This window comes from Mirounga leonina, unplaced genomic scaffold (assembly GCF_011800145.1).
Source record: "Mirounga leonina isolate KUSES-001 unplaced genomic scaffold, KU_Mleo_1.0 Mir_174, whole genome shotgun sequence".
Classification (NCBI taxonomy): Eukaryota; Metazoa; Chordata; class Mammalia; order Carnivora; family Phocidae; genus Mirounga; species Mirounga leonina.
In genome coordinates this window covers 42564748-42588940 of record NW_023270451.1, presented here as the reverse complement: position 1 = coordinate 42588940, position 24193 = coordinate 42564748, and the positions used below count along the sequence as shown (strand labels likewise).

Below are 24193 nucleotides of genomic sequence, written 5' to 3'. Positions count from 1 at the left end.
TTGGCCAAGGCTCCTGCGGCAGCCGGGGAGGCTCCCTAACGCTGCGCCCCGGTAGGAGGCCCGGTGAGCCAGCACCCGCAGGAGAGCCGGGACCCCAGGACCCGGCCGCCTCGAATAAGTGGCAATAAAATTAGGCGGCTGAAGATGGGGGGGGGGGGGGAAGGCATTCTTGGTGACTTTCTAGTGTGGGTTTGGCGGCTGAATTGCCCGGGATGGGGAATCCCTGGGAGCTCACCAGGGACTGCTTTGATTGTTCTAAAATAAATGCGATGTTTAAAATAATTATAATAACATCCTAGCTCCAGGATAGGAGTTCACGTCGTGAAAGCTGTCCTTGCTTTCTCTCGCCACCGAATTTCCTTGGCAGTGGAGCTGCTCAGGCTGCTCTGGTTTCCCGTGTTCAGGAGGCGAGGAGGAGGGAGGGGACCCCAATCTAGGCCCAGCCTATCCTGGACCCTGCACGGGGAACACGCCCCGGAACCTTCCAGGAGGCGGCCACGAGTGCGGGTGCGAGGATCAACCCCTGGTGCAGAATGGTTTCAGAGGGAAAACGCAAAGCAAACAGAACCCTTCGAAGCACCCCGGAGCCCTGTGAACACGCCACGCGGTGTATTTATTTGGGTTGTAATACTGTCTGCCAAGCCCACAAAATGTTTACAACCTGCGTCTCCGCGCTATACACGCTGTAAAACTGGGAACTGGATTTTTGGCTGACATCTCCTGAGTGTTTCTCTCTCTTCCTCTCTCTCTCTCTTCCTCCTCCCTCCCTTTCCTTCCCTCTCCTCCCTCTTTCTCCGTTTATATACACATACGTTGGTATTGCAGACACACGAAATAACACAATATTTCACAACATCTGATTGTAAGAAGGGTTTTATAGCTTCCAGGAGAATCGCCCGTGGTCATGTTATCCAAGCTGCAGATAGAAAGCTCAATTTATGTAACTACAAATAAATGGCGTGGGAGCAGATCGGTGGCGACCGCTTCTCTCCACCGATTACGGTGCCGGCCGGTTGGGATCTCAGAGGCCTCCTGGACTGACTGCCACGCCGGGCCTCCCTTGCCCTTGGCCGGCGATGGCTGGGAGACGGCTCTCCTGGCTCGTCTGCCTGGGAAGCGCTTCCCTGTTAGCTGCACAGACAACGCCCCTACCCCGCGTCAGCCCCAGCTCCTTTACACTCGTCGGGCACGGATGTGTCCCCGCGCCGCGACCGGGGACTGCGGACTGCTCAGTGACTGAAGAACCCTGCGCAGCCCGTGCGAGGGGCGCGGGTGGAAACGTTTAAAGAAGCAAATCACCAGCCGCCAGACTCAAGGCAGGCTCCCTTCGCTTGCCCAGAGCTGGGCTTATATTCTTAGCTGGGTTTAAATATTGAGCCCTATTTGGTAACAAGAAGCAAGGGAAACACATTCTGGTTGGTAGGTAGGAACCCAGCTCCAGGAGAGCGGTGAGAAAAACGTCTTTATGAAAAGACAGCTCGGCTGATTAGAAACCCGCCTGCACGTGCCTGCCTGCTCCAGGCTGATCGTCAACGAGTATTTCTGTGAATATTATCACATATAACCCAGTGCATTTGTGTCTTTTCAGCCAGATAAGTAGGAAACCAATGGCTCAAGAACACGCGATTAAGGAGGCCTTACTGAAAGCCTTGCTCTGTCTGGCCTTTTCGTTTTAAAACCCCGCCACCGAAGGCAGGAGGAAAGAGAGAAGCCCAGAAACGAAAGAAAGGATTCGGCACCCGCGGGACTCGGCCCAGTTGGCTGACGTGGGCCCAGAAAGGCTGAGGCCTTGCCGGCAGTATCTGGATTCTCCTTGGCCCAAGCGGAGGGGCAGGGCGCCCTGCCAGGACCATGTGGACCTGCGCTGGACAAAACCCAAGCAGGGATGAGCCTGTGGCGTGGGTTCCCAGCCCTCGTGGCTGGGATTGCGTTCCTTCCCGCGCTCCCCTGCTCCCTGAACTCTATCCCTACTTGGTCTGGGTCGTCTTACTTCGGGGCAGGTTTTACTTTAAACGCCATCGCTGTTGGCCGCTCCAGCCGCCCGAGTCTAGACAGACGGCGGCGGCGGCGGCGGCGGGGCCGGGTCTTTCTCTTTGCATCTTGCTCTGTGTCACCCAGGGAACAATTTATTGGTCTAAAGCTGTCTAATTCCGCCTCTTTGATCTCCTAGCTTTCTTGCTTGCTTCGTCTTCCTTTAATATTTTTAGGTTTTTATTTCGGGCAAGAAAGCGATGCTATTTGGAATATTTAGTTTTTCTTCCCTTCCCATGTTACAGCCTCCATTCCCCAACTAAGACATACTATCATCCTGATCCTCCATAAAGAGCATCCCCGGATATTGCCCCCCCCCACAGCCCCTGTGCCCCCAGGGGAAACCAGCAGGCGCCCACCTGCCCGGACAGCTCCCCGCCTCTCCACCCACGCCCCTGGGCAGTCCACTAGGCAGGAACTGGGGCTCCGTTGCATCCGGGTCTGAACCCTCTTGCTGCCTTTTGTGCTCCTGGGACCCCCTGAGAGGGTGCAGTGAACGGGGGCGGCCTGGACTCTCTGAAAGTGATGGGAAGTGCTTTGTACACAAGGAACCAAACTCTATAATTTAGAGGAGAATTTCCGGGGCAATTCCATTGTGAGGTCGGGTTTATGGTGTGCAATCGAGCTAAGCAGTAAAAGGCATACTGACCTGGCGCCTGGGCTTCCAGCGCGGCCTGAGCAGTTTATGAGGCGTTTAGGGGAAGGGTTCGCCCCACCACACTCCACCAAGCGGTGGGCGGCAGGGGCTTGGGCTGGTCCAACCCTGCGCAGGGGTTGGAGGCTTGGAAAGGTAAGCTCCACGCGTTGGGGGCCTGGATGGGAAGGAGGGAGACTATAATGTGTTCTGCTCTCTGTGAGCCAGTCTTGGAAATGTGAAGCCGCCAGAACTGGGTGGTCTTTCTAGAGGGGTCCCCCTATTTGGGGGGTCTCCAAAAGAATAGCGGGCTGAAGCCCCCAGGCACCTGGGCCCCTTTCTCTCCTCTCAAACTGGCTCTAAAGTATGTGTTGCTTTCTCCCAGGCACTCAAGTCCATGAGGAGCTGGCAGAGGCCCGTGGGTGGCCCCGGTGAAGGCTTCCAGAAAAGTCCCAGCGCTAGGGGTACCTGGAAAGGTGTGGGGTCTGAGGTTCCTCCAACCTTGGGGGAAAGAGACTTGGTTCCCCTTGAGCGAGGGGGAACCAGAGTCTGCAAGGAGGACAAAAGAGTGTCCAGCTATTTCGTAGGCTGCCAGAGGCCAGCCAGGTGCCCAGGAGCGAATGCACAGAGCCTGCCAGGACAGCGGTGTCCAGGAGGAGGGAGGGGAACCCCACATTAATAAATCTGTTGGCAAATGAGGCTCATTAATAGTTAAATATTTCACTGCTTCCTTTAAGGCGGATAAACAGTGTGCCGCCGATTAAGGAAAGGAAGCTGGGAGACGTTGACTTTATTCGAACCACATGGTTCCAGTTTGCGGTGGCGTTCTCGCTGCAGCTGGAAGCGACGCTGCGCCGGCCCCATCTGGATCATAGTCTAAGTGGGCCTATCGCCCAGTGGACCTGGGTGGGGGGCGGGGGGAGAAGCGGGCAAAGAACCGATTTGCCGGGAGCTGAGACTTGCCCGTGGGCTGCCGCGGGGCGGGCGGGTGCGCAGAGTGTAGAGAACCTCCCTAGGCTGGGTCAGTAGACAGGACAGGGGTCGGGAGGGCCTGCAGGCTTGGTCCAGAGTTCGGTAATAGGCTAACGGAGGCTGTGCCCGGCCGACCCCGCGCAGCCTCTGCAGGCCAGGGGTCCACGCTGCGGGGGGCTGAGCCCTCGCACGGAGCCTCGGGGTCCTTTTCCCGCGGGACGCGCCAGGCCGGCCGGGCGCAGGCAGATTCGTTGGCCACATATTTGAGCCTCTTCCCCTTCCATTCTAGGCTGCCGCGGGCCCCGCGGAGCAAGACCACCTGTGAGGGCTGCTGAGATTGGCGGAGGCGGTCATGTGGGCGGTCACGTGCTGCGGCGAGCTCAGTCCAAAAGAAAATGGGGTTTGGTGTAAATCTGGGGGTGTAATGTTATCATATATCACGCTACCTCGTAAAACCGACACTGAAAGCTGCCGGACAACAAATCACAGGTCAAAATTATGAGTTCTTCGTATTATGTGAATGCGCTTTTTAGCAAATATACGGCGGGGGCTTCTCTGTTCCAAAATGCCGAGCCGACTTCTTGCTCCTTTGCGCCCAACTCGCAGAGAAGCGGCTACGGGGCGGGCGCCGGCGCCTTCGCTTCCACCGTACCGGGCTTGTACAATGTCAACAGCCCCCTCTATCAGAGCCCCTTCGCGTCCGGGTACGGCCTGGGCGCCGACGCCTACGGCAACCTGCCCTGCGCCTCCTACGACCAAAACATCCCCGGGCTCTGCAGTGACCTCGCCAAAGGCGCTTGCGACAAGGCGGACGAAGGCGCGCTGCACGGCCCGGCCGAGGCCAATTTCCGCATCTACCCCTGGATGCGGTCTTCAGGTAGGCGAAGCAGCTAGGCTGGCCGGGTGGACTGGCGGGCGGACAGGCAGCGGGGAGCGCGGGGCCGGGGAGCGCGGAGCGCGGAGCGCAGAGAGAGGCGACTGTGAGCCGGCGGCCCCGTGACTCCTGGCGGCGCTGCCTTTCTGGTTTTAATTAGAGTCAAGGCGCCATAGCGTGGAGAGCCCGTAGCATTGTATGTAAATGAGGCTCATAAAACTTTTTATGACCCAATTAATGGGTGCGATCCTCGTAAATTTATTTAACTCCATTTGCCTTGGAATTTTAATATTTTGTTCGCTATTCTCTTTCTCTCTCCCTTTCTTTTCTCCCTCCCTCCTCCTTTTCCTTTTGGCCCGGCTTTTCTATTTCAAAAGCAGGAAGAGCCAAACCCTTCATCAGGGCCCCTCTTACGCCCCTGTGCCAGGGGCCAGTTAAAGGAGGGGTGGGAAACGAGAGCGGGGACAGGGGGTCGGAGTGCCCACGGAAGGTCCGGGGATGGGGGCGCGGTCTTCTAGGGAGGAAAGGCGCCCCTGGAGTGCGGACCGCCCGAGGGTCACCCACTTGCCTAGCAAGGGGCGGGGGAAGCGGCCCAGCTCGCCTTTGAATGGCAAAAGCGCAGCGTCTCCCACTTGCCCACACTCTATATTTACAATTTCCCTTTGTCAGGGGGAAGCAGGACATTGTGGAAGCCTAGCCGGCTGGAAAGGGCGGTTGTAAAGTTGGGATTCTGCGCCTTTCCTCCTCACAGAGCTGCCTGCCCGTCTGGCACCGCAGTTGGGGTCTTCCGCTAACGCTCCCGCTCCTCCCCCAGCTTCGTTCGGGGGGCGCGGGCCTAGGGGGGACGCGCGCCCGGGTCAGCGCTGGGAGAAAGGTGCAGGCTCTGGGACGGCGGCCTGGCTAATGCACTGTCCCGTCTGTGTCTCTGTTGGTTTGTCTGTCCATGTGTCCATGTGTCCGCGTGTCTGCTCCCAGGGCCCGACAGGAAGCGGGGCCGCCAGACCTACACGCGCTACCAGACGCTGGAGCTGGAGAAGGAGTTCCACTTCAACCGCTACCTGACGCGGCGCCGCCGCATCGAGATCGCCCACGCGCTCTGCCTCACCGAGCGCCAGATCAAGATCTGGTTCCAGAACCGCCGCATGAAGTGGAAGAAAGAGCATAAGGATGAGGGTCCGGCCGCAGCCCCCGAGGGCGCCGTGCCCGCCGCCGCCGCCGCCGCTGCCGCCGCCGCCGCCGCCGACAAGGCTGACAAGGCCGATGATGAGGACGAAGACGAAGAAGATGACGACGAAGAGGAGGAGGAATGAGGGGCCAAGTCGGGGCCCTGGCTGCACCAGACAGTCGGGAAAAGCGTCTTTAGAGACTCATTGATTTTATTTACAAAAGTGGAAAAAATAAAAAGAAACGTTAAAAAAAAAAAACAAAAAACAACCCAGTCCCCAACCTGCACCCATCTGCCCCATTACCCACTCCAGCTCCCATCTTTTCTGGACCGAGCAGCCGCCTAGACTGGGTCCCCTTGGGGATCTCTCTGCCCCCAAGGATCCCCAGCAGACACCCTCCCTAACCCCAGTCCGACCAGCTCTGCGCTGGCACGGCGAAAATACTACCTAGCACAGGCCTCGGCCAGAGGCACCCCAAACTACCTATGGGCCCAGCCCCGGTAGGCCTCCACTCCCAGGAAGCCCAGACGTGTCCCAACACTGGCAGACACCCAGCATCTCCTCCATACCGGCAAGGACCTGATTTTCTCAGTACTACCTACTCCTCCCAAACTACCTATTTTGTGCTCACTGGCTCGCCTGCTACCTAGTGCCGGCCCCTTCCCCCGTCAGGCCCCTCCTGCTTCTGCCTGGCAGCCTTTGGGGTCCCTGAGGCTGCATGGAGAAGGTGCTGGGGTCCGGGGACCAGGGTATTGGCTTCTATTTAAATTGAAAAATAATATATTTATTCCAAAGCATTCTAAGTGCTGCAACCTAGAATCCCTCCTTCTCTGGCCTGGGCCCCTGAAGTTCAGGCCCATTACCCCTACTTCTGGAGGGGAGCATTCCCAAGCTAGCTGCAGATCTCTGGGTTAGCTTCTGCTTAGTAGGACTGCAGAGATGCTCCCAGCCTCCCTGCACCTCCCCTGGCCCCTATGTCCTACTGTCCAGCCATGTTGAATATGTACACCCTGACTTTTCCTACAATAGCAAATATTGTATATTTGAACAAGACTTTTTTTTTGTCATTTATATAGTCTTGGAGCTCATTTGTAAGGCAATGTCTTGATTTGGGAAGGATGTGTTAATGGGGTGACTTTGTAGCATGGTGTGTTGTCTTGAGCTAACTTTATAGCTGGTGGGGAGGGCCGATGCCCTTCCCAATGCCCTTCATCTCTTGTGTTGTCCTGCGTCCCCCTTGTCCCTGTAGGCTCTAGCTTGGGGTTCCAGGAATGGGAAGGCACACTTCCTGTCTTGCCCAGCTAACCGTGTTTTATGTAACAGAAAAATAAAGATGCTTGGTGACAAAAAAATGTGGACTGCTTTATACAGGGGGGCCTGGGAAAGAGAGGGAAACCTAGCTGGGGTTAGCCTAGCCACAGTTTGCTATGTCTGGATGCCCACAGGGGCTTTGGGGAAGCAAAAGTGGAAGGACAAATAAGGTCCAAGTGTTGAGTGTCCATGTATTGGTGTATGTGTGTGTCGAGTCCCTTTTTGTGTGGATTCTAAGGTGTGGATTTGTATAGGTATGTGTGTACCTCTTTTGTATGTGTATTTTATATACGTCTGTGTGTATTACTACCCAAGTCAGTGATTTTATGTAATTCTGTGTCCAAAATTGAGTGCATGTGTTTCTGGTGTAAATAGTTGCATGTATTTCTGTGTCCATAATTGAGTGTGTGCATTTCTGTGTGTCCATAATTATATATGTGCATTTCTCTGGAGATTTTCATCTTGGTTTTGTGTGTGTGCACAAACATCTTCCAGATCTCTTGAAAATGGAATCTTCAATGATACATTATATTCTATGAATCTCCCTTAAAAAAAAAAACAACCCTCCACAAATTCCATGAGCGAATCCAAAATCCACCCTTTCCTGTACGGCTGTGGGGTGGGCACACCACCCTGCCAAGATCCTGAATTTTCCATGAGTCCTGAACACGGCCCCATGCTAGGAGGTGGGATTCAGGACCTCTGACGCAGCCCCCCTCCCACCCTGCATTCAGGCAAAGCAAGGGCGCCCAGGCACAGCACTGCAAATGAGGGATATGGGAAGGGGCAGGGGCCCCGCAGACCCGGGCTGCCGAGCCTTGGCGAGGGCGTCCGGGTGCGGGGAAGGTGGAGGGTCTGGGTAGGGGTGAGGGGCGATGGGGACAGCGCAGAATAGCCTGAGCTCGGCAGGCGAAGACCTCGACTCCAGTGTCCTGCCTAGGTTGGGCCCGCTTCTTATTGCTCTTTTAATAAAACCCAGCCCAACTGGGTTTGTTAAACCTGCGGCCCCAAGTCGGGGCGGCCTCGGTGGTAAGATGGCGCCGGTGTAAGAGCTGCCTCCTCTTAGTGATGGGGAAAGGGTCATAAATCCGTTGTTGTTTATGAAAATTTACAACTTTGCAATACAACTTTATGAGTTGTTCGGCCCTTCCATTGGCCGCTGTCGGTCATGTGGATGGGAACCGTGAACATGAACTTTTTTATAATTTCCCTTGCGAGAATAGAGCCGCATTCTTTTGCTCCGCTCCGTCCTGCCTGCTTCGGAGCTCTGCCTTCCAGCTGGCCTTGGCTGCGCTTTGTCCGGCGATGGCGAGCGAGACGAGGCCCTGGCCCGGCCCGACCCCGCCGCTCCCGCTGGAGGTGGGGCGCGTCCAGTTCCCGGCGCCGCGGCGGCCGCTTTGCAACTCGCAACCTGGCTAATTTCCTGCGTCCTCTGGCACCAGGAAGGAGGACGATTCGTCTCCCCGGCTGCCCAAGCGACAGCTGTCAGAGGGGCAGGAGCTTCTGGGAGCCGCCATCTGAAGGTGAGACATGTGGGGAGACAAGAGCAAAGGTGGTGAGATGGCAGCCGGCGCCAGCGGCGGTGGGAGAGGGCACCCAGGGCGGCTTTGAAGAGGGGCATACTCACCCTCGCCCACACTCACCGTTCACACTTGCCCCCATCACACGCGCGTGCACACGCGCGCGCGCGCACACACACACACACACACTCCCTTTCTCTCTCCTCTCCCTGGTTCACCATGGCAGTAAATGCCAGCCTTCCTTCCGTGGCACAGCGTCCTGGCATGGGGCAGGAGCACTGTGGTCTTCTCTCTCCTCTTCCCCAGCGACCTTGCCGAGCCCCAAAAGAAGTGGCCCTGCACTCAGCGTTCCCAACCAGCCTCTCCGGTTTGGATTTTTTTTTTTTTTTCCATTCATGACCCAATTGGCTCGACTGAATTCCCCAACACCTGGTGACAGTTCCCAACCTGGGGAGGTGGGAAGAGGTGAGGGCGGAGGGAATTAATTGACATGCGTTTTATTAGTATCAACACAGCACCTTCTGTTCCGAGGGAATCGGTTTCTGGAGAGAAAGGTAGAATGAGGAAAAAACAAACAAAAACTTACTAATTCAGCCAGGTTCCTCTGCTGATTGCCTGCTTTCCCTTCACGCGGTTTTCCGATGACAGAGGTGGTCTGAAGCGCGGGGAGAGGGACTAGGTGCGTGGGTGGTACTCTGTGTTGGAGGAGAGGATGGGGTTAATTGACTGGGTGTTGCTTGGCGGGAAGTTTCGGTGCAGAGAATGTAGTGGTGTTATTGAGTGTGGCAGGGGCCGCAGCTAAGGTTGAAGGAAGGACGCAAACCGAGTCTGGGCGATAGGGGGACCCCCCACCCACCTCGGCGCAGCCGGCTGGCGACCGCACGCCCCACTTTCCGCGAGCGGGGAGAGGACTGTGGAGCCGCCGGGGAGGAGGCACGGAGGGTGCCGGGGGCGTCGGCTTTATGTGGCGCGGTGGCACAGACTGGGTGAGCCTCGGCCAGATTTGCCCCAGGAGCTTCCTGGGACTGCGACCAGAAACGATCCTGAGGTTCTGGGCTCGAGTTCTTTTTGTTTGTTTTGTGGCTTTGGTTGTTGTTTTCCCACCTTAAGATAATACCTTGGTATGCATTCGAAAATTAAGAAGGGGCTGTGGATGTTTGGGACGGCCACGCGCGCTGTGGGTGCGCTCAGGGCGGATAAAGCCGCGCTTTTGCGTCGTAGGGCCGCGGGCTGCCTGACTGCGGCTGCCGCGGGCAGATTATTTATTGCGACCGCGCCGGGCGCTCGCTGCTGCCACGCTGTGGCCGTCGCCGGGACCGACGCCACCCGCAGCCCCGCGTCGTGCAGCCTGGCGCGACCGCTGCGCGGGCCCCTCAGAGATTCCCAAGCAGGCCGAGGAGAGCCGGGCAAGGGAGGACCCGAGGGGCGGCCTCCCAGGGCCTGTCGGGAGCCTCCCCTGCCTTGGCCACCCCTGACAAGAGCTGGACGCCCGACTAGACTCGGGTCCTCCCCCCACCCCCAGCGCCATGGAGACTGGTTGCACAGGCGGCCTGGCACGTCATGGCTGCTTCTGTCCAAACTGCGCGACCCAAGGCGCCCCCGGGGCGCACGCTGGTGCGGGGAAGGCGCCCGCTTCGGGATTTCGAAATCGGAGAGACCACTGCTGGTCCCGAGGCCTGCAGGCCTGGCTGCCCTTGAGGAGGATTGACTATGGCAAGAAAGGCGGGCTTTGGCGTCAGGCGAGGGCCTGTGACAGGCAGAGGCCGCACCTGTATGCTATGGCCTGGCTACAGATGGAGGCGGCCCGGGTGGCCCTCAAGGTCCCCCCCACCCCCACCCCACGGCAGGCCGCCCTTCAGGCTGGCGGAGGTCGAGGTGGCAGCCCAGGGAAAGGGCGGACTGTGGGGCCCTGCACGCCATCCAGTCCCCTTTGAAGAGGGGCTGAAAGGTAAGTGGACTTTCTCTGTGGCTTTGACCTAGAAGAGAGAGTCCTGGTAGCCATTCTCACTATCCCAGGAGAGGCTCCCTCCAGCGTCTGGGGCTCCTATTCTTGCCTGAGAGTGTGTGTGTGTCTCTCTCACTGTTTCTCTCTCTCTCTCCATATATATATATATATAGGCACCTAATGCTGGTTGGAGAAATAAATTGGGCCATTGCCAACATAAGATGTACCAGACTTGGCTAACACGTAGAGATTTCAATTTATGTTTTTCTATCTCAGCGCCTGTAGAAGCTAGAAATACAATGTTTTTTGGCTCTTAGCTGAGAAATCAAATTCTGTCATTGTCTGGGGGTAATTATTAGATCAAGAATCCAAGTCAAAACATAACAAATAATAACAATAGTAGTATATGGAGTAAACTGCCATCAGTCCCAATACTGTGTGAGACCTGGAGGTATGACACAGAAATTATAAATGTAAACATTTATCAACATCTCCCAACAGTTATTTTTGTCTTACACAATAATAATTTGTTTGAAATCACTGTCTTCTGATGGTCTTGTTTAAGAAACAATAACTCAAACATGATTTTCTTTGGACATAGCTTTTAAAAAATAGTTCCCTTTAGAATTTTTAACTTGAGTTTTCATTTTCAGCTATCGTGTCTATTCTCTGAGGAAATTCGAGGGAAATGTTACATTCTATCCTCTCCTGCCAGGTCCTTCTTTATATATGGAAGGGAGAAACTTTCCCAGCTTGGATTGGTTGGGGCACAGGCAGAAAGCTTCTGGGTGCAGCCCCCATCGCGTGGGGAGAAACCACTTTCAAGGGTGCTCGCTAGGTTCTGTGGAGGCTACCCGTAGCCCAGTCCTTTCCCAGTTTTCCCCCTTTGAGGGAAGTGAGGGCAGGGGGGCGGGGAATCAAAAAGCAAGGAAGAGGTTAAGGAAGTCGTTGGCAGATTCCTAGGAGGGCATAGCCACCCCCCCAAGTCCTGAACCCCATGAGCCTGCATTCACCAGAGTTTTACAGATCTTACAAACATCCTCTGGAAACTCAACCAAATTGTATAAATAGTCTTTCTTCAGCCTCCGCAGAACTGAGGATTTTAAAGCTAATTCAAGGGTTTTACAAGCCCAACAAATACAGTTGTAAAAATGCCATTGGAAAGATATCACATTTTACAAAATGAGATTGATCCATGTGCTGTAAAAGTCAGCTATCTCGAAGGCACACCTATCAAGCAAGGGAAAGCAACCCAGGACATGCTTTTCACGTCCTGTCTGGGGAAGGCCAGGCCTGGGACCAGGGTGAAAAGCAATGCAGACGGTTCCTGGAGCCGGTGAAGCAGCTATTCCCGGTTTTAGAGCAACTGCAGGTGGCAGGCCCCCGAAGTCCCAGGAAAGGCATGGAAGAGGGTACACCCCAGGAAAGTGCGGGCTGTAGGGTGCCCCACAAACCAAGCACACCAATGATCTCACAGCCTTGGGACATCCCAGCTGCCCTCTCTCCCTGGCTTGGCAGGGACCTTGGGTCGCATGAGGACAGAGATTCCACATCTGGATCTGTCTCAGCTCTGAGCAGTCCGGGTATCGGGAGGGCGAGTCCCAAGTGCTGGGCGAGGAGAGCAGGTCCCACGGCCGGCTTCGGAGCTCGGTCTCAAGGCCACTCCTCTGTTGGTCCCTTTCTTGTTGAAACCAGTGGTTTCTGGCCTCTCCGTTCCTGGGTTCAAAGGTGGGACGGGGACGCACAGCTTGTGGGGTGCTGTGAGGCCACGAAGGCGCTGGCCATTGGAGGGGGGAGTCCGTCGGGACTCAAAGGAGACGTGTTGTATGTGGGAGGATGGGGCCGGCGGGGGAAGACGTTTGGCCGCATCGTGGTCAGCTCGAGGTGAGCCTTCCGCGGCAGCGAGGCCCAGGCCCTGGCTGGAGGTGGGGAAGGAGAGCAGGAAGGGATGCACCGATTCCTAAGGTGCAGGAGTGAGGAGCAGGGCGTGAAGGCCTGGGTTCTCAGACCCCCTTCTCCAGTTCTGGAACCCGCACCCACCGGTAGGGGAGTGCAGAGGGAGGGGCAAACTCAGGGCAGGCCGACGGGGAGCAAAGCCTTCGTTGTCACCGCCCCTCCGGGCGCGGGGCTGTCAGGTTTCCTGTTTGGAAAGAAAACCCAGCAAAATCCGACCAGGCAAAAAGGGGAGGAGGAAGGAGCGGGCCTGGCGGGCCCTTTGCGGCGGCCCGGGCTCTAGGGCCCCTACCCCGGCCTGATTCGCACGCCCCTACCCGGGCCGTGCCCGCCGCTGGCGTTCGGGAAGAGAGCCGGGCCGGCTGGCTGTGCGCGCCCATTAATCTGCCGGGCGGGCGGCGGGCGGGCGGGCTGGGGGCTGTTTGTAACTTTGCTGCCTCGGTCGCCGCGGTCCCCGGGGAGCGGGCTCCGGCGCTCGCTCCCATTGGCCGCCGCCGCGTCAGCTGGTGCGATTTGCGGCTGTCGCTTTTGGCGTTCGGCCATCCAGAAACAAACCAGTTCGATGACTACTAATAGTTATAGCCAGATGTACTAATACACAACAAATCACAGTCCTGCAGAGGGGCGCGCAAATGAGTTCCTATTTTGTGAATCCCACTTTCCCCGGGAGCCTGCCCAGCGGCCAGGACTCCTTCTTGGGCCAGCTGCCCCTCTACCCGGCCGGCTATGACGCGCTGAGGCCCTTCCCGGCCTCGTACGGGGCGTCGAGCCTCCCGGACAAGACGTGCACCTCACCTTGTTTCTACCAACAGTCCAACTCGGTCCTGGCCTGCAACCGGGCGTCCTACGAGTACGGGGCCTCGTGTTTCTATTCTGATAAGGACCTCAGTGGCGCCTCGCCCTCGGGCAGTGGCAAGCAGAGGGGCCCCGGGGACTACCTGCACTTTGCTCCCGAGCAGCAGTACAAACCCGACAGCAGCAGCGTGCCGGGCAAAGCCCTCCATGACGAAGGCACCGACCGGAAGTACACGAGCCCTGTTTACCCCTGGATGCAGCGGATGAACTCCTGCGCGGGTAAGGCATTTCCCTGCAGCCCCCGCAAGAGAGTAGAGGGAGAGGGGGAAAGGGGCAGGGAAAGGAGGAAGGAAGGAGGAGACAGAGAAAGTAGAAAGAGGAAATAGAAAGCAAGGAGGAGAGAATGAACAAAGTTTCTTTGGCTTTTTTAAGAGATTAAAAAGCAAATACAAAAACCAGCCCATTCCCAGTGAGGCAATCAAGCTGTGGCAGAGTGAAGGCACTTGTATCCATGTAAGGTGACACCTTAGGGGATCGAGAGGGGTCACTACCACTCTATGTGAGACTCTGTGACAGGGGCAACCTGAACACACAGCTAGGCTGCATGGGAGGGAGTGCCTGCCCACACTTCCCCCTCGTAACACCCTGCTCAGATCCCCAAGCAGAGATGGCCTTCTGCAACCATCACTGGTAACTCCCCTTTACTCCCCAACCCCTCTCCTTTCTGCCTTTCAGAAACCTATATAGATAGAGGCTCTCATTTGGCCTCTCCTAGTGTCTCCCTAAAGCCTTGGAGGGCCACATCCCCAGCCTCAGGATTTTTTCTTTCTCCTCCCTTCCCTCCTCCCCCTTCCACTCAATTGCTCCCTCTTAGCCAACTTCTGCCTCCTTTTGAGGCCCTGCCTGAGTCTCACACACCCAGCTTGGGGGGAGCCCCCCACTCATGGCCTCCTTTGGCACCAGTACAGATAGCCCATCACAGTCCTACATTTCCAGAAACCCCAGATGGCCCATAGCTCCATCCCTTTGCCTCTGGTTTCCAAAAATTCGACAGAGAATCCTTGGAGCAGGGCAGAACCTAATGCAGATTTTTAAACTGATAGTGTTTTGCTTTAAGATCCACTTGTTTTTTCAAGGGAGCTCTGCTTTTCTCAGAAGGACCATATAATTTGGGGGGGGGGGAGTTTGCAAAGATTTGAGAGGGCTGACCATTTTTCATCTTTAAAAGAAAAAAAACCATGTTGAGTCCTGTCATGTCTGGCCACAGTAACACCTTCACAGAGATCCGTGTGTGAATTCCGAGTGTCCACCCTACTCACAGGGTTCCACACCCATCACTTCCAGACACACACCCTACACTCCCACAAAAACACGACTCAGGTACCCCGAATTAAGAATGCTCATTCTATTCTGTTGCTTGTAATGGTTTTCTTACAGAGCAGATTTTTCAAAAACAGTAACTTCTCACTCCAAGTTGTTTTAGGTGAAAAACATCTCGCTTGGTATGAAATAATCTTCTCCCATCCTGCCGGCTTTTGGCCTTAGACATAGCGAAAGAGACTGGAGTGGAGGCGGGTGGTTTCCAGTTTAGAGGCCAGGGGAGCCGGGCGCGGGTCTGACTGGTTCGGCTGCCAGGATCCTGGCTCACCGGCGCCCGGCCATTTCTACCCGCAGGTGCTGTGTATGGGAGTCACGGGCGCCGAGGCCGCCAGACCTACACGCGCTACCAGACGCTGGAGCTGGAGAAGGAGTTCCACTTCAACCGCTACCTGACGCGGCGCCGCCGCATCGAGATCGCCAACGCGCTCTGCCTCACCGAGCGCCAGATCAAGATCTGGTTCCAGAACCGCCGCATGAAGTGGAAAAAGGAAAATAAACTCATCAACTCCACACAGCCCAGCGGGGAGGAGGCTGAGGCAAAGGCGGGCGAGTAGACGCCTGGGCAGGGACCAGGCCAGCGCCGCAACCTCCCTCGGCTTTGCCCCCTTGCCTTCGCCTGCTCCCCAACTTTCCTCCCCCGCCTGCTCCCATCCGGGGGGCCTCTGCAGCTTCAGGGGAGCCGGGAGCTTTGCAAACGCCTGAGCATTTATTTCTTACCAAAAAAAAAAAAAAAAAAAAAAAAAAATCCTACACACAGCCAATCCCAGCGGTGGAGCGGGGCGCACTGCACATACAGTCCCGCTCTCCAAGGCTGCCCTAGCCGGCTCCGGATCCCAGGGCGCGCCCCGAATTCGTCCCCGGCTCTTGTGCTAGCGCCTTTGCGTGCCCCTGAGCTCGGGACGCGGGGGTGCTGGAGAGGAAAGAACCTGGGCCGAGCTCCTTTTGGTGTCTGGGCGTTTTCGCCCCTTTCCCTCGCCACCAAGTCCCGGACGTCACCACCAAATCGACTCAGGCCACTGGAAAGAGGGGGCCTAAAGGCTGGGGCCCCAGCACTGCGGTGGCATCCAAGGCCGCTCCTAGACAGGAAGAAGCGTGAGGAACAAAGGGGGCCCTGAGACAGCCTAGTCTCTCGGCCCCGCGCGCAACCGTCCGTGGAAGAGAAGCAGCCTCAGCCGAGCGGATCCAACCTGGGCGCGGGTGGAACTTCACAGCCCCCGGAGAGACTGGGCTCCCGAAGACTCCAGCTCCGGATCCCGGATCCCGGATCCCCGCCTCCGATAATGCCTGCGCTGCTACCAGAGTAGCTTTCAGGACCTAAGGAGGGGGCTCAAGGCCATGGGAACGGCAAGAGTCCTGGTTTCCAAATGTGCCAGGGGTGACTGGAACGCTCAGCCTCCAGCGGGAAGTACCCCTCATGCCTTTCGGCTTTATTTGTGATTTACTTTCGTCTTTCAGGACCCAGGAAAATAACTACGAAGATACTAGGCACTGCCACGAAATGCTTCCATTAGCACCCTCATTTTGCTCCTGGAGGTCTAAGCAAGACCCTAATAATTCGGCCCAAGGATCCTCAGGCTCCAAGCAGCTTCTGTGGCTGCGGGGAGTCTGGGCCCACTCGCTGGGTTCAGGGAGAACCCTCCAACTTGGGGCCCGGCTGCCTCGAGGAAAGGGACCTGGTGGTGAAGATTCTCCAGATTGGATACTTAAAGCAAATCAAATAGCGAACTAATGACACGAAAACCATATTTACACGAAAGAAAAATCGACTCCGGTTATAAAAGTGTATGGAATTTGACCTCGCCTCGGAGAAACACTACACAAAAGCTATCTTTAATAGACGCCTGTCATTTAAGAGCGGCAGGGACACTGTCCCTCATGCACTCACAGAAAAACAGAGCCGTAATTGTAGCTGCTGCTGCGGGCAGGATTTATTTCTCCAATTGGCTAAACGGCCTCCCCCCTTCCCCGAAGGTGATATCTGTATTTTCAAATTTCAGAGCTGCCGGCACGACGGGCAGAACCGACCCCAACCTCGACACAAAAATAAGAGGGGCTGCACAGCGGGGAAATAAAGTTGTTGTAAATAAAATCCAAGTCACCATCTCCCCCCAATCCTCTGCATCCTCGCCGGGCGCGCGATCGGCAGCTGACGGCCTCACAATTGGTACATCCTAATGGAACTGCGAGGGAAATGCAATAATTTTGCCATAATGGGCTGTAACCTCAATTCGACCCCGGCCCTTGCAGCCCTGGGTCGGAAGCGGAGCGATGCGCCCTGCCTCCAGCGGGTGGCGCTCGAGTCCGACTGAACGGCGGCGGCGGGTGGCGGGCACGCGCCTAGGGCGCGCGCGCCACCCCTCTCGCCTCCACCCAACTCCCCCATTAGTGCACGAGTTTACCTCTAGAGGTCATCAGGCAGGATTTACGACTGGACAACAAAAGCACGTGATTCGAAGTCGTACCCCATATTTGGGTGCCTACGTAGGAGGGAACCAAGTACATGTCCCAGTCATTTCCATAATTCATCATAAATTGTGCAAGGGTGCTATAGACGCACAAACGACCGCGAGCCACAAATCAAGCACACATATCAAAAAACAAATGAGCTCTTATTTTGTAAACTCATTTTGCGGTCGCTATCCAAATGGCCCGGACTACCAGTTGCATAATTATGGAGATCATAGTTCCGTGAGCGAGCAATTCAGGGACTCGGCGAGCATGCACTCCGGCAGGTACGGCTACGGCTACAATGGCATGGATCTCAGCGTCGGCCGCTCAGGCTCCGGCCACTTTGGCTCCGGGGAGCGCGCCCGCAGCTACGCGGCCGGCGCCAGCGCGGCGCCTGCCGAGCCCAGGTACAGCCAGCCGGCCACGTCCACGCACTCGCCTCCGCCCGACCCGCTGCCCTGCTCCGCCGTGGCCCCCTCGCCCGGCAGCGACAGCCACCACGGCGGGAAAAACTCCCTGGGCAACTCCAGCGGCGCCTCGGCCAACGCCGGCAGCACCCACATCAGCAGCAGAGAGGGGGTTGGCACGGCGTCCGGAGCCGAGGAGGACGCCCCCGCCAGCAGCGAGCAGGCGAGCGCGCAGAGCGAGCCGAGCCCGGCGCCGCCCGCCCAACCCCAGATCTACCCCTGGATGCGCAAGCTGCACATAAGTCATGGTAAAGCCAGCCTTTCTCTAAATCCACGCGGCTGCGGGGGGCGCGGCTCTCGGTCCCCCTTCTCTTCTTTACCGCCCTCTCTCCCCATCTCTCTCCTGGTCTCGCCTCTCCCAGCCCTGTGGAGTCTCTCCCCGCCGTTCTCCTTCCCCTGCCTTCCTCCTTTCACCTTCTCGTCTCTGCAGTGCCCAACGCTCGCAAATGGGAGGGGGGGGTAGAAGAAGGGCCGCTGGCCAGGCAAGTTTAGATGTTGAAACCGGGGGAAAAGGAAAAATCCCATATCGAACCCCAGCGCCTCGGAACGCGCTCCCGGGTCAGGCCAGCCGAGCAGGGCGCAGAGAGGTAGAGGATGGCAGTAGGGGCCGTGAATCGGGCTTGTCAGGGCGGATAATTTATGAGGAGGGCTACGCTGGGGAAACAGCGTTACTAATTAGAGTCCCCGAAAAGGGGCTTGGGGGGGAATAATCGAGGCGAGAGCCGGCGGGATTCTGAAGTTTGGGAGCAGAAGGGACAGCAGGAAAGGGAAGAAAAAGAAAGCAGGCGCCCCAAGCGTGCAGGCTGGAACAGAAGGCGGCTCGCGGGGCTGGAACTTTAAGGGAGGGTGACCTGGAGGCCACTTGGGCGCTCAGGAAAGGGCCTTGCTTCCGTGGGTTTCTGAGAGGTGGGCTGCCTGGGAGGGCTCTGCCCCGCCTCAGGACGCCAGGGGCAGGGCCAGAGGGCAGGAGAGGGGTGAAGGAAAGCCGGGCGATCCTCCGGGACGCGCGGCTCCAGCCTCAGATGGGCCGATTGTTCCCAGAGTCCAAATTGTATTGTTTTCTCTCTAGAAAGGAAGAGGGAAGGAAATTCTGGAGGGGTGGGCGGGCGAGGAGAGAGGACTTGTTGAGCTTTTCTCCCCTGTTCCCTGCTCAGGACCCTAGCTCGACTTGGGTAACCAGGGACTGAGGAGTTGGTGGCTAAATCGCCGACTTTTCTGTTGCAGACAACATAGGCGGCCCGGAAGGCAAAAGGGCCCGGACGGCCTACACGCGCTACCAGACCCTGGAGCTGGAGAAGGAGTTCCACTTCAACCGCTACCTGACCCGCCGAAGAAGGATTGAAATAGCACATGCTCTTTGCCTCTCCGAGAGACAAATTAAAATCTGGTTCCAAAACCGGAGAATGAAGTGGAAAAAAGATAATAAGCTGAAAAGCATGAGCATGGCGGCGGCGGGAGGGGCCTTCCGCCCCTGAGTATTTGAGCATTTAAAGTACTGAGCAGTATTAGCGGATCCCGCGTAGTGTCAGTACTAAGGTGACTTTCTGAAACTCCCTTGTGTTCCTTCTGTGAAGAAGCCCTGTTCTCGTTGCCCTAATTCATCTTTTAATCATGAGCCTGTTTATTGCCATTATAGCGCCTGTATAAGTAGATCTGCTTTCTGTTCATCTCTTTGTCCTGAATGGCTTTGTCTTGAAAAAAAAAAAAATAGATGTTTTAACTTATTTATATGAAGCAAGCTGTGTTACTTGAAGTAACTATAACAAAAAAGAGAAAAAAAACACACAAAAATGTCCCCCTTCAACCTCGTTTAGTGCCAATGTTGTGTGTTGCACTCCAGTTGTTTAACTGTGCATGTGAGTGGAAGTGTTCCTGTCTCAATAGCTCCAAGCTGTTAAAGATATTTTTATTCAAACTACCTATATTCCTTGTGTAATTAATGCTGTTGTAGAGGTGACTTGATGAGACACAACTTAACTTGTTTGATGTGTAGTGACTAGTGGCTCTGTGACGAAAACTGTGACTCCGAGCGGTGTGTCCCTGCGTGCCTTTGTAGGACCCTTTGCACGAACTCTGGAAGTGGCTCTCATAAGCTCAGCTTCAGTGATGTATGTTTTTGTGAACAAAGTTACAAATATTGTCCGAGTCTGGCTGTTTAAGCAAACTGTGATCAGCTTTTTTTTTTTTTTTTTTTTTTTTTTTTTTTTTAAGGAAAAAATACTGACTGGAAACAAAAAAATAAACTTTCTATTGTAAGTTCTCTTGGTCTGGTTTGTGCCAAAGTAGCAAGCGGCTCTTTCTGCTCTTCTGTCTGTCCAGTGCTGGAAGGCAGTGAGTCTGAGGCTACCTGAGCAGCCTGCCTTGCGCAAGGAGACCTCAGACCAACACCCTGACCCGCGACCTCCCTAGCTCTGACCCATCAGAGTTCAGGGCAGAAGGTGGAAAAGCTGTAGGTGGTTCCAAAGCCTGAGTCCAACCTGCCCATCTCTGAGGAAACCAAGATAACTTGCTGGGTACAAAAAAAAAAGAGGAAGAGAGAGAAAGGAGCAAAAGCACAGGGCTTTGTTAGCAGCCCTCAGGGCCCACACAGATGCTGCCTCTTCCCTAAGGTCATCCTAGGCCTCCACTTGCTGAAGAGGCTGCTGCGCCAGGTCGTGGCTCCCAAACCCTCTTCCCCTAACCCACCCAGGCACCCCTTCCCATTCCTCACCCTGAGCCCAGTTGGCTTCTTTTGCTACAATTAATTCGCTACAAATGGAAGGTACTTACCCCATCCTAGCTCGATTGGGAAACTCCTCAGAGCAGCTAAAGCGCAACTAGAGATTTGCACATTTACCGACTGCTTACACTGATGCCGTCTTTCCTTTTAAAAGTTATAAAACAGTAAACTTTATAAGCCCCAGTTCCGGCTATATGACATTTGGGTGCCAAATGAATAGGGTTTTGTCTATGAATTAGATCGTAAAATCATCCATAGCACAGACAGATCGGCTCACTGGCTATAAAACGTCACGTGGGGCCATTAAAGTAAGTTTTATGGTTTTGGGGAGTTGACATCCAACATTATATACCACATAACATATAATCTCACTGACGCTGGACTCCATTTGACTCTTTTGCAGGCTACGTGTGCCGCCCGGTCATTCAAATTGTCAATTTTAGGTCCAGAAGTGTCCAAACCACAAGTTCTCAAAACTCTCTGAAAAATGGCTCCCTCCGAGTTAAGGTAAGCTCGCCTCCTGAGCGCTTTCAAGTTTATTTGTACTCTGGAAAACTTTCTTCCTCGATCTCTCTCTCTCTCTCTCTCTGGTTCAATAACTCTGAGGTTGCCTCTGAATTCAAAAGGGCAGAGCCAACTTTTCCTCTGCCCACATTAGCAGCGCCAGGAGCCAGCTCTGCGGAGGCACCCCGGTGAAAAGCGCCTGTGGCCGCCGCGTCCCCAGGCCTAACTTTAATTGCTGCACAACCGCGAATGTTAATGACTTCCGCTGCTCTCGCCGGCGTGCAAAAGATGATTTTTGTGTTCGAATGGGCCTGTGTGCGGAGACTTGGCAAGGCCGCCCCCCATTCCGGGGCTGGCGGGGCTGGCTCGGCTGGCTCGTCGAGGGGTAGCGGAGCCCTAGGGTGGGGGCTGGGAGACTGTGGGGCGCCGGGCCGCGGGCGCCGAGGGCCGCGCTGCGCTGCGGAGTGCTTGGAGTTTGAAAGAAAGGCCCAGGCAGGGCCGAGGCGGACTCTGGCGGGATTCCTTACGGGGCTGCGGCAATATGTCTTCGCGGGCCGGGGTCATTTGGCAGCACTGAATTGAGACGGCTGCCTTCGGGGCCGAGTTTCAGGCTGGCTCGTGAGCGAGCCGGAGGGTGGCAGAGGCCGGCGAGGCGCGGGCCGCACCTCCAGGCTGGGCCCCTGGGTTGCCAGGCCGAGCCCAGGACTGTGGGGACGGCGGGTCCCCACCTGGGGGGAGGGCTCACCATCCCCTCCCCCCGCACCCGGGACCAGGCCCTGAACCTTGTTTGCCTGCACGTTCTTTTTATTTCGGTGGGACTGTTCTCACCCGCCTGTGAGTCTGAAGCAATAAACTTTATGGCCGGATTTAACTTTAGTCTTTGAATCCCCAGGCTAAATGAAAGGAGTTAAAGCGCTTTCTTTTCTTCCGCCTTCCCTTTCTTCTCCCTCTCTTCGTTCCTTTTCCTCTCCTCCTTTGTAGAATTAAGACCTGCAGGCACAGGACGCTCAAAAGGCAACTTAGGGATCCTCTTAGGTAACACTAAAGATTAGAGACATTTACTCCCCCTCAACATACAGGCAAATTCTGTCTTCCAAACTGTGCCCTAAAGTTTGGGGGGAAGTCAAGGTGTCTTCAATGCCCAACTTAAAAGTCCCCAGAGCCATTAGGTTGTTTTTCCTGACACGTCATAAAGGATAGTTTAGGGAAGAAATTGGTCGTTTGTCAGTAGGAGATTTCCGCCTTTCTTTTGTTAGCTGCTCTTTCTGTTTGATCCCAGGAAATTTACATAATCTATGATTTCCAAAACAGTTCCCAATATTGCACCTACAATGAAGTAAGGTGAAATAAATTTTTCCTGGGTACAATTCCAACTTGGCCTCAGCCACCACCCCCTCTGGCCCCAAACCCTCACATTCTTCAGTGGCAAAGTGACTGGGGATGCTGTGGCCTGTCCAGGGGTCTTTTTCTGGATGGGTACCCACAAGGGACCTAGCAGATTTCCCACACTCCCTCTGAAGAATTAGACCAAATTCTCCAGCTCAGAAATGAAATAAAAAAAAAGAAATAGGACCTTCTGTCGCCAAATGCTTTTCTCCTTAGGAGCTAGATAGTATTCTGCAAGTGCTCATTGGTAAAGATATTTACTGAGTGCTTAAAGTGAAAAAAGAAATTAAGGTATAGTTTTGGAATTTCAACAAACTTTATTGTGCAGAGGCCACTTAAACTCAGCATAGGTCCAACAGTTGTCCCCAAAGTCAGAGGTCCAAAAAACAAACCTGGGAAGTTTTTCGAAAAATCAAAACCCTCCCACAAGTCCCACTTCTCTGTAACAGTGGCAAGGCAAATCCCTGAAGTCATCCTGCGTGACCTATTAAAGTACTGATATTTCAGCACTCAGGAAGATGTGTCCGCATCTTAATGGGAACCAGAATATAAACTCTATTTGGGTTCTCTTTTGTCATTTTGTGTGTCTGTGAGAATTCTGGAGTCTGTTTTGCTGCTCTGACTTTTGAGTTCTTTACTGGAAAATATTGGGTTAAGTTTTTATTTTAGTTACTCATTTGGTGATCTTGCTTTAGTGATTTCTTGGTGACTAAAATTAGTAGCAGGGAAAAAAAGAGCGATAGGGCTTCTGGCAGGTTCACTTGAGTAACTTGCCCGGAGGAAGCGTCCACACCACGTCCGTGGCCACATCCCACCCTGGGTGTGGGAATGGGCAGAAAGGCTGTTGGACCGATATCCAGCATTACCCAATGTAGAGAATCTTTTCCATGAACTAAAAAAAAAAAAAATACAGGCTATATATATTATCAGCTTGCTTATTTCTGTCTGTTGTAATCTTTGTGAAAGTTCAGAGTTCCTAAGAGAACAGGTTAACTCACAAGGAGTTAAATGACTTTTTAAAAATACAGCATCCAGTCAGACCAATGTGAGCGTTATTGGAGACATTTTTTTCTTCCTATTTTCATAGGAAGCATAGTAAAGAGGATGGCTGGTTATCTGCTCATTTTGTAGATAAGTTATTTCTTCTTGTTCATTCTTTGGTGGAGTTTTTGCAGAGGAACTTACTTAGAAAAAAATCTCTGTCATTAAGGGCTTTATGAAGACATCCAGCCTCAGCTGGTGGCAGGAGTGTCTGTGCTCCTCATGTTGTAAAAGGAGAAGGTGTCCAGTATGTGCAGGGCCTCGTTTGTTTCTACAAGCTGAAGAGACAATATTTCCTGAACTATAAATATAATAGGAAGCTTCTAGTCACAATTACTTAGGGGTTTGTTAGGGTTTCCATGGTCTAATTTCACAACATTATGCTGATATGCATATATTCCTTTTCTCCTGCTCTTTCCCCTGCTTCATTGTTGGCGGCTCTGGGAGAGCAGGACAGAATTCTCTACCAGAAATAGAGTCATGTTCGTTTGTTGAGATGTGAAGAGTATTATATCCAAGCAATTAGTGAGGGGAGAGCAAATTACATCCTGAAAGATGGGCTATTAAAGAGGAAAACAATCCTTTTAGCTTAAAAGATGCCCTTCGAAGCCTTTCCCCTGCCTTAGCTCGGGAGTCTGTCTGAGGTTTGCCCACCATGGAGAGTGCAGAATGTTGTGGGCTCCATCCCTTTGGCTTCTAAGGCAGAATTTCTTTCTAGTCAGTGACAAAACTATAAACGGGGCTTCCAGACAAGGCTGAGGGGGTCAGCCCAGGTTCCCACCCACATAGGAGAGGGGAAGCACAGTCCTGGCCATTGTAAACCCCAGAACTGGAAGGTCTGCCTAGGTCTGTTTTGTTTGGTGGTTTTCACAAAGAAAGCTGTCCTTCTTCCACCAGGTCCCCTCCCCACAAACCGGTCTTTTCAATAATAATATTTGTTATGAAGGTTATTGGGTAATTATTGCGATTTTGTGAAGCAGCCCTTGCTGGAGGTGAAGTCTGTCATCGCCTAACAAATGACGCCCGTGCAGTTCACTGCCGGGTTAA

At 54.6% G+C, this 24193-nt stretch overlaps 3 protein-coding genes across 5 annotated transcripts in view; all 3 read left to right on the top strand.

The window, feature by feature from the left end:
* Positions 1 to 3967: 3967 nt before the first annotated feature.
* Positions 3968 to 7016, top strand: HOXA7 (homeobox A7). Of its 2 annotated transcripts, none has more exons than XM_035020796.1 (2): positions 3968 to 4514; positions 4889 to 5457. In XM_035020796.1, exons 1-2 carry the CDS (start codon positions 4136 to 4138, stop codon positions 5116 to 5118), a joined length of 609 nt encoding a protein of 202 aa, XP_034876687.1. In that variant the 5' UTR covers positions 3968 to 4135; the 3' UTR covers positions 5119 to 5457. The 2 variants fall into 2 exon arrangements, with proteins under 2 accessions (XP_034876687.1, XP_034876686.1); XM_035020795.1 differs by lacking the exon at positions 4889 to 5457 and adding an exon at positions 5487 to 7016 and having other exon boundaries at positions 3972 to 4514.
* Positions 7017 to 10369: 3353 nt separating this feature from the next.
* HOXA6 (homeobox A6) lies at positions 10370 to 15181 on the top strand. The gene is made up of 2 exons (XM_035020798.1): positions 10370 to 13480; positions 14876 to 15181. The coding sequence occupies exons 1-2, from the start codon at positions 13039 to 13041 to the stop codon at positions 15133 to 15135; spliced, it is 702 nt and encodes a 233-aa protein (XP_034876689.1). The 5' UTR covers positions 10370 to 13038; the 3' UTR covers positions 15136 to 15181.
* Positions 15182 to 16829: 1648 nt separating this feature from the next.
* HOXA5 (homeobox A5) overlaps positions 16830 to 24193 on the top strand; it is a 32975-nt gene continuing 25611 nt past the window's right edge. The window contains exons 1-3 of one of the 2 annotated variants that reach the window (XR_004682050.1): positions 16830 to 17744; positions 18721 to 19032; positions 20619 to 20722. Coding sequence is in view for 1 of the 2 variants with exons in the window: in XM_035020793.1 (XP_034876684.1) it covers positions 16850 to 17744; positions 18721 to 18971 (1146 nt within the window). In the remaining variant the exon portion in view is untranslated. Of the gene's footprint in view, positions 17745 to 18720; positions 19223 to 20618; positions 20723 to 24193 lie in introns of those variants that run through there. The other variant, XM_035020793.1, reaches the window with a different exon arrangement.